General features: G+C 62.3%; 1 protein-coding gene and 1 long non-coding RNA gene across 2 annotated transcripts; one reads left to right on the top strand and one right to left on the bottom strand.

The window, feature by feature from the left end:
• Positions 1-1,582: 1,582 nt before the first annotated feature.
• On the bottom strand, positions 1,583-4,021 carry LOC134516142 (uncharacterized). Its single transcript, XR_010071236.1, has 3 exons — positions 3,565-4,021; positions 2,694-3,262; positions 1,583-2,168 (listed from the first exon to the last, which is right to left on the bottom strand). It is a non-coding gene; the product is annotated as an uncharacterized LOC134516142 (long non-coding RNA).
• A 2,929-nt stretch (positions 4,022-6,950) lies between these two features.
• Positions 6,951-8,396, top strand: LOC134516139 (glutathione reductase-like). The gene is made up of 4 exons (XM_063336049.1): positions 6,951-7,353; positions 7,433-7,564; positions 7,768-7,901; positions 8,082-8,396. Exons 1-4 carry the CDS (start codon positions 7,128-7,130, stop codon positions 8,229-8,231), a joined length of 642 nt encoding a protein of 213 aa, XP_063192119.1. The 5' UTR covers positions 6,951-7,127; the 3' UTR covers positions 8,232-8,396.
• The last annotated feature ends 236 nt before the right edge of the window (positions 8,397-8,632 follow it).

Genomic DNA, 8,632 nt, shown 5'->3' with positions numbered 1-8,632 from the left:
CATTTGAGAGTCCAACTGTTTATTCACCGGACTAGTCATTGAACAATAAACATGCTCATTAGGCAACACGTGTACAATTATGACAGTTCATATTCATATACAGGCCATGACAGTGATTGATTTACGACCTGGCCAAAAGCCAGGAGCAGTTGAACAAGCACAAGCTGTGATGGGCTGGGGCTGGAGCCAGAGCTGGAACCACCCAAGAGCTGGAGGCGAAAACGAGCTGGAACCATCAATGGGCTGGAGCCAAAACTGCCCAGGAGATGAAACCCAACTGGAGCCCACCAGGAGCTGGACCTGCAAAAAAATGGGTGCAGAAAGTAAAACATCGCTGTGTGATCAACACTGTTTCCAGCACAACCCCAAACAGCCCCGTACAAACTACTGTGCAGAAAATTAACTGTGCCCCAGCTGAAAGCAGGACAGAAACAATGACCTGGGGCTGCAAACGAGCTGGAACCGTCCATGAGCTGGACCAGAAACAAAATGGGTGCAGAAATAACCAACCTGAAGGTGCAAATGAGCTGGAGTCACAACAAGCAGGAGCTGAAATGAGCCAGAGCCATCCATGAGCTGGAGTCGCAACGAGCTGGAATCGAGCTGGAGCCGTCCATGAGCCGGACTGAATCCAGAGCAGACACAAACAGGAGCCGCAAACGAGCTGGAGCCAAAACTGGGGAAGAGAAAGGAAAAAAAACCCAGTAAATATTGTGGGTTGAGATAAAGGCAGTTTAACAGGACAAAAAAGGAAGAAATAATAACAATACTACTAGTAATAATAATAGTAGTAGTAATAATAATACTAATAATTATTAATAATAATGATGATAAAATATCCAAAACCAAGTGACACAGAGTGCAGTTGCTCACCACCCGCTGACCCGTACCCAGCTGTGCAAACTCTGCTCAGCAAAAACTAAACCATCCCTGTGTGACCAACACCGTTTCCAGCACAAACCCAAACCAGCCCCGTACCAGCTACTGGGAAGAAATTAACTGTGCCCCAGCCTAAACCAGGACAGGAACAATGACCAGGGGCTGCAAACGAGCTGGAACCGTCCATGAGCTGGAACAGAAACAAAATGGGTGCAGAAATAACTCACCTGAAGGTGCAAATGAGCTGGAGCCACAAGGAACAGGAGCAGAAACGAGCCAGAGCCATCCATGAGCTGGAGCCGCAATGAGCTGGGGCTGGAGCCGTCCATCTGCTGGACTGGAACCAGAGCAGAAACAAACAGGAGCCACAAAGGAGCTGGAGCCAAAAACGAACTGCAGCCGTCCAGGAGCCGGACCTGGAACAAATGGGAGTGAACCCACAAACAGAAACAAACGGGGGCCCAAACGGAGCTGGACCTGAGACAAACAGGGGCCCAAAGAACCGACCTGAAGCCGTACGGAGCTGGAGCGGTGCCGTCCTCACAGGTCTCCGGGGGGGCGCAGGCCACGCTGTCCCCCGTCACGGGGCAGGCGGCAGCATCAGCCTCAGCGCAGGCAGCCCGGCTCCTTCCCGGGGCTCCTCACCCCACACAGGTCCCGGTGTGGCTGGGGCTCCTCCGTCCATCCGTCCATCCCTGCAGAGGGAGAGAGGTGGGACAATCAGCTCCTGGTGGCACCGGGACGGACAAACCTGCGGCGGCCTGGGCACGGGCAGCTCTGCCCGGACCCTCGGCAGCAGCAGCCCGGCACCGCGCACCCGAGAGGGGACGGGACACCAGAAACGTCCCGTTTCTCCCCAGAAGGGTGGGTGACAGCCACATCTGGCTGAAAACCTGCCCACGCAGCAGCGTCACAGACCGACTCCAGCAGCCCCAAGGTGGGGCCGGGGCCAGCACCAGCAGCACGTGCCCTCCCCATCCCCGGGAGCCGAGTGTCCTGGTCCCCCCCCGCAGCTCTGGCTCCCCTCCCCGCTGCCCCAGGGCACTCACCTCACCGGGCACAGCCTCCCCCGCCCCGGGGCCACGCTCCTCGCCTGGGCACCGGGATGAGCCTTCCCCACACGTGGGCACAGCCACGGGCATCACCGGGGCCACCAACACCCCCCGAGGGACCAGCAGCTCTGGGATGGCATCGCTCCCTCTGCCCGGCTTCACTGTCCACCGTCGGGGCTGCAGGAGCCGGGGTGGGTCCCTGGAGTGGCCTCTGCTCCCACCGCAGCACATTTTGAGCTAAAAAAAAGATTTCAGGTAAACGCACAGTTTCAAACAGAGCTCAGAGCCACACCAAGGCCCTGCTGTGGCAGTGCCCTAACGCTGCCCTCCCCGGGCCATCTGCCTGCGAGGATGACGCTGGGCTCTCCCCAGCTCCGGCAGAGCCCGTGCTGGGCTGGAGCGGTTTGTCCTCCCGGCAGCCGCTCTGGAAAAGAGCTGTGGAGAAGAAACCTGCTGGTGCCTGCACCGGGAGGAGGGAGCCCGGCAGCAGGAGGGGTCACCGGCCACCCCAGGAGACCCCCAGCCCCACTGAGTCCCCTTCTCCCCCGGGGACAAGATGTGAGCCAGGCCCAGGAGCTGCCGGCGTCATCGAGTGAGGATTGATCCCATGGTGGAAATCGGGAGCTGCAGGGGACCCCCAGCCACTGCCCCCCGAGAGGGGACCCCAGAGGGTTGGTGCCGAAACCCGCTGGGAAAGTCACCGGGCCCCGGCCAGGCACCGCGGGGGATCCTGCACCAGGGAGAGGGAAACGGAGCACTCACCGCAGCTGCCTGCGTGAGGCCCCGGAGCAGAGGAGCAGAGCAGGGCCCAGCACCGGTCCGTCCATTCGCACCCGGCTCGTGCCATCCGAGGAGGGAGGCTGGAACACAAAGCACAGACTCACCGGAGGAAATACCGACTCCTGCACATGAGGCGTCCCAGCCAAACTGGGGCTCCCCAAACCCGGGGTTCTCGCACCCTTCACACGTGCGGGTCCAACACGTTTCCCTCCTCACTGGCACCCACCCTGCCCATTGCTGATCACAGAAAATCCCGGCACAGCAGCTCTATTTCTGCAGCATCCTCGCTGCTTGGCTGGATCCCGATGCCCCTGCAGTCCGTCTGGCCAGAGCCGCTTGTCCGTGACACCAGCCGATGCCGGAGGGTTTCAAAGCCTCGACAGAGGGGCTGGCTTTACCTTGGATGTCCTGGGGCGTCCGTTGTCCTTCAGGGACAGCTCTCCGCTTCCACACAGCAAAGTCCTCATGTCCAGGGCCAGGACGTCCTTGAGTTTGTTGTCCTTCAGCACGAACACCACCCACGTCTGCACTGAAGTCCACCACATTGTCAACTGCAGTGTAGAATAGGAACCAGTACAGTATAGCAAAGTTAATACGCTTTTATGTGATAAAAGACCGACTGATGTATCGTTAGGGAAGGGCATTGCCTTCACACTCCCCAGGCAGGGGGGCACACGCAGCACACACCACCCCCTGGGCTCCCCCTCGCCCCCTCGGAGCGAGTCCTGCAGGGAGGAGTCAGCCCCCGGGACTTTGCCCGAGGGATCTGCAGTGGCCCCAGACCCCCAGGAGCTCCCTCCACTCCCACACCCCGAGCAAAGTCACTGCAGCCGCCACCAAAGTCCTCACTCACCAGCGGTGGGAGCAGCTGTGGCCTCAGCCGGTTCCCCCGATGCCAGCAGCCCTGCGAGCGAGCGGCCGTTGTGCCCGGCAGCTCCTGGAGCCACAAAACATCACGGCCAGCGGCCAGCGCCGCGTCTGTCCACGGTCACTTGTGGGTCCTGGCAAAAACCCAGCGACCGAGAGACTGTGGGGTCAGGCACACAGACGGGAAGGGCTCGGAGAGCGACGGGGACAATAAAACAGTCCGTTTCCTGCGGGGGAAAGAAAAGCGTGGTAAAAATCAATGCACAAATACAACAACTGCCGTGTGAAGTCAAAACTTTAACTTTTAATCTTAACCATAACCATTTAATTACATAAACCGTTAACCATAAGCATTTAATTACACCCTTGACCTCATCAGAAACCCCTACAGAAAGGCAGAAAGGCTCTTCTTGTTCAGGTGACCTGCAGAAATGCCGCAGCGGTTCCGGTCCCAGCCCTGCTGCCCCCAGCACCACAGGGGACATGACACCCCCCAGGGTATCGGCCCTGCTGGGAACCAGCCGCAGCCCTTGGGGTTTTGCAGGAAGGAGCAAAAACCATTCTTCCAAGTAACAGCCTCAAACTGAGAAGCAGAAGAAACTGTGGACCAAGCCAGGCAGCAGCACACAGGTGGAGCCAATTCAGGTGCCTCCAGCTGTTGGTGCCTCTCCTCATGCCTCCTGGTACTCACTGGGATTAGGGCAGCATCCAGCACCTCTGCTTCCCCTCTTTGGAGAATCCCTGGAAGTTCTGAGTCCATCAGCCACCCAGTGTGTGCATTTGGGTGCCAAGACCATACCCTGGTGTCCTGGGAACGCCCCGTCTGTGCAGCCCAAACCATCCTGGCCTGTCCAGGGCTGGAAACGGATGCAGTCCAGAGCTATCCATGTAAAATGGCTCATCTGGGGATCCTGGTGAATCCAGTAGTACCTCTATTACACGGGGACCGTAAAACCTGCACCAAAAATGCGTTAACTCCACCAAAGGAGACCTCAGACACAGCCCCCAGCATTGCCCACCCACGTCCCCCAGCCCCCAAGAGCCCTCCCGGCCACGGCCCCCACCCCAGAACCCACACAAAGTCAGTACCGACCCCCCAAAATGCGGTACAGCGCAGGTTCCCCCTGTGCAGGTTGGGGACCCCCCCAGAACACAGACACAGGCCCCCCCGCCGACCCCCCGGGGGTGTTCCCAGGGGACGGGTCACCCACAGCCACCCCACGGGCCTGGCACCCAGGGCCCCCCACCTCCTGCGCACAGGGACCCCGCGCCCCCGGCCGAGCCCCCCGGGGCTGCTCCGGGACAGAGCTGACCCCCCACCGCCCCAACCGGGGGGGCCCAAACACCCACACCCCGGGCCCCACCGCCCACACAGCCCGACCGGGCCCCAGCACCCCAACCCGGGGGGGAAAAAACCCACCCCGGGCACCCCTCGGACCCCGAGCGGGCCCGGACACCCCCCACAAGCCGCGGCCGGCCCCAACCACCCCCCGGCCCCGACCGGGCCCGGTCCCCCCTCACCGCGGCCGGGCCCGGGACTCGCCAGGGCACTGTGGGACCCCAGGGTCGCCCGGAGACGGGCCCCGAGGGCCCCGGGCCCGGCACGGACCCCCTCTGCAGGCAGGGACCCCCCATTTGGCCGGGACCCCCCCTCTCCCCTCAGGGCCCCCCGCCCCGCCGGTACCTCCGCGCGCCGCCCGCTGCCTCGCGCTGCTCCCGCCGCGGCGGCGCCCCCTGGCGGTGGCGAGCGGTACTGCGCCCCGGGGCTTCTTGTCGCCTCGGGGCGGGGTCGGCCCCGCCCGGCGCCCACCAATCAGCGGCGCCGGCGCCCGCGGGGCAGCAGCCAATGGCGGGGCGGGAGCGGGGGGTGCGGTGGCGCCGCCTGGCGGAGGAGCGGCGGCACCGCGCCCGCCCGCGGCCGCGTCCTCCCCGGAGTCCCCAGTTCCCGGTTTTTTTCCCCCAAAAAGGCAGGGAGCGCATCAGCGACAGAGCTCGTCAGCCCGCCGCCACGGCCCCTCTGTCCCGGGAGAGGCCCTGAGGGCACCCAACGGCCTAAAGAACGCCGTCGGCATCCCGTAGCGCTGGCCCGGCCCGGGCGGATGCTGTTGGTGACGGAGACTAATTTCTCATGAACGTGCCCAAAACCAGAATAAGGGGGGGGTGTTTCACACCTGGCGACCTGCTGGAGGGACCTGGGGGGTTTTTGCCCAGACCCAACCGAGGGATTGTGCCCGGTGACCTGTTTTCCATGCCCATCCCTTGCTGGAGGAAGAACGCAGGGCAGCAAGCTGGGGGGTGGGGGGGGGCACCCAAAATGGGACGCGGGGAGCGGGGAGCAGAGGAGCCCCAGACTTCTCCCTCTCTCCAAGCACAGCAAGCTCTCGGGACAAAGCAGCCTTTGCTGGCTAGCTGGAGCGAGGAGGCACTAGCCCAACCCCACAGGGCATTGATAAGACCCCCCCGGGCAAGCGGCTGCACCGCGCCACGGGGTCCCCTCCCGGGGCAATGGGGGGGCAGCCAGAATTTGCAGAGAAAACAACCGCTGTAGCAGCGAGAAAACCACCTCAGCGCTGCCCGGAGGGCCTGGAACCCCCATTGCTGTTGGTTTTGATGGAAAAAGAGTAACCCTCGCCCTCAAGCAAGGGCGCAGCAGCAGAGGGAAACACGGAGAAGTGGGTTTTGCACGGACTAAGGGAGAACCGGAGCCGTGTTCCTCGGGGATGGATGTCTCCATCCTGCAAACAAGAGAAAGCCGCTAAAAGAAACCACCTACAGATCGGTGTCAGGCTGCCACAAGGGAGGTCAAGCACAGAAACGAGCCCGAAAGGCAGGTCTGCGGCTGTGGCAAGCTTCGGCTGTGGATGTGGTCGTTCCCTCCCAAGCCAGAGCATGTCAGTAAAACATCTCTCATCATGAGAAATCAAGGCAGGGATGAAAGCGTGCCTAAAACCCATTCCAGCCGCATTCCCAGCAGCCGCAGTCCCCTCCCGGCTGTTCAGACTGAAGCCCAGCTGGTTTTTTTAAGATGCTGTGTTTAGAAATGCCACGGGTCTCCAGAGTTCCGACAGGTCCCCGGGGGCTCCGTGGGTCTCCAGGAGTCCCATGGGTCTCCAGAGTTCCTATGGGTCTCTGGTGATGCAACAGGTCTCTGGAGTTCCAATGGGTCCCACGGGTCTCCAGGGGTCCCACGGGCCCACAGGTCTCTGGGGATCCCACAGGTCTCTGGGGGTCCCACAGATCTCTGGGGGTGCCACAGGTCTCCGGGGGTCCCACAGGTCTCCAGAGTTCCTACGGGTCTCCACGGGGTCCCGGGGGTCCCATGGGTCTCTGGAGTTCCTACAGGTCTCTGGGGATGCAACAGGTCTCCAGAGTTCCTACCGGTCTCTGAGGGGTCCCATGGGTCTCCAGGGATCCCACGGGTCTCTGGTAGTCTCACAGATCTCTGGGGTTCCCACAGTTCTCTGAAGTTCCCACAGGTCTCCGGGAATCCCATGGGTCTCCAGGGATCCTGCGGGTCTCTGGAGCCTGCCATAGGATGGTGTTCCCACCATGCCACCCCCCCATCTGCGAACATGGTGGCCACCGGCACAGGTCCCCCATGGGCATCGCTTGTCCCATCCCACCTGGGCCACGTTCCGAGGTGTCCGCCATTTCCCACGGCAGGGTGTGCAGGTGGACGCCAAGGGCCATGTGGTGGTGGATGAGTACCAGAACACCACCAGGAAAGGGATCTACGCCGTCGGGGACGTCTGCGGGAGAGCCCTCCTCACCCCAGGTACCGCGGTCGTGTCCCCCTCCCCAGCCCCTCAGCGCTGCCCCGCGCCGCAGCTCAGGCTCCCCGTCCCTCCCTGCAGTGGCCATCGCGGCCGGCAGAAAGCTGGCCCACAGGCTCTTCGAGGAGAAGCAGGAGTCCCGGCTGGACTACCGGGACATCCCCACCGTCGTCTTCAGCCACCCGCCCATCGGCACCGTGGGCCTCACGGAAGGTGGGGACGGAGAGGACACGGGGTGGGGGGCGGAGAGGATGGGGACGTTGTGGCTCCGAGCTGCTGCTTTGATGCTCGAGGAGACCATCTGAGCTCCAGCAAGCGGTCTGAAGCCTTGCAAAATGTGCTTTGACTCCCTCTTTATAAATGCCTCGGGGATACGGCGCGTCCCCTTGACCTACGTGCCGTGTCTTCTGCTGCAGAGGAGGCCGTGGCCACGCACGGCAAGGAGAACGTGAAGATCTACAGCACGTCCTTCACCCCCTTGTACCACGCCGTCACCCAGAGGAAGGTGAAGTGTGTCATGAAGCTGGTGTGCGCTGGCAAGGAGGAGAAGGTGCGTGGAGGGGAGCGGGGGGGACAGCCGGGCGCCGCAGGGGGCTGGCCGTCCCCTTGTCCCCTGCTCAGGCCAGGTCTTGGGGTGGGATCCAGCTGCCCCAGCACCAAGCCTGGATTTCAGCCTGGATTTCTCCGCTCCTGGGTCCCATCCGGCCTCTCGCTTCTTCTTTTCCCAAAGGTGGTGGGATTGCACATGCAAGGGCTGGGCTGCGACGAAATGCTGCAGGGCTTCGCCGTGGCCATCAAAATGGGGGCCACCAAGGCCGACCTGGACAACACCGTGGCCATTCACCCCACTTCTGCCGAAGAGCTGGTGACGCTGCGCTGAGGCGGTGGGCGCTGGCCGCCCCAGGGACGGCAGCTGCAGCTGGGGAAACCTTTTTAGATGTCTTAAAAAAAAATGCCTTAACATCAGGCGGTTGCCTGGAGAGCGTGTCAGAATCCGTGTGGCTTGCTTTGGAGTGGAAAATAAATACGGCGATGCTGGCAAACATCACGCTGTTCCTGCCTTCCGCTTTGTGGTGCCCATCTCTGTCCGTGCCCAGCTGCGGAGGGTGGTGGCACGGTCCCTCAGGGCGGTTTGGGGGAAGGCTGCTGGTGGCCGGGCTCCTCCTCTACCGTCCCTGTCACCGGGTGCGTGCGGGGAGCAGCAGAGCGGGGCAGGACGGCTGGGTGTCTGGGGTACTCGTGGTGGATCCCAGTGGGCTCTCTCTTCCGCCGCGGGCTCAT

This window comes from Chroicocephalus ridibundus, chromosome 5 (genome assembly GCF_963924245.1).
Source record: "Chroicocephalus ridibundus chromosome 5, bChrRid1.1, whole genome shotgun sequence".
NCBI classification, from domain to species: domain Eukaryota; kingdom Metazoa; phylum Chordata; class Aves; order Charadriiformes; family Laridae; genus Chroicocephalus; species Chroicocephalus ridibundus.
This window is presented reverse-complemented; position numbering and strand designations above follow the sequence as displayed.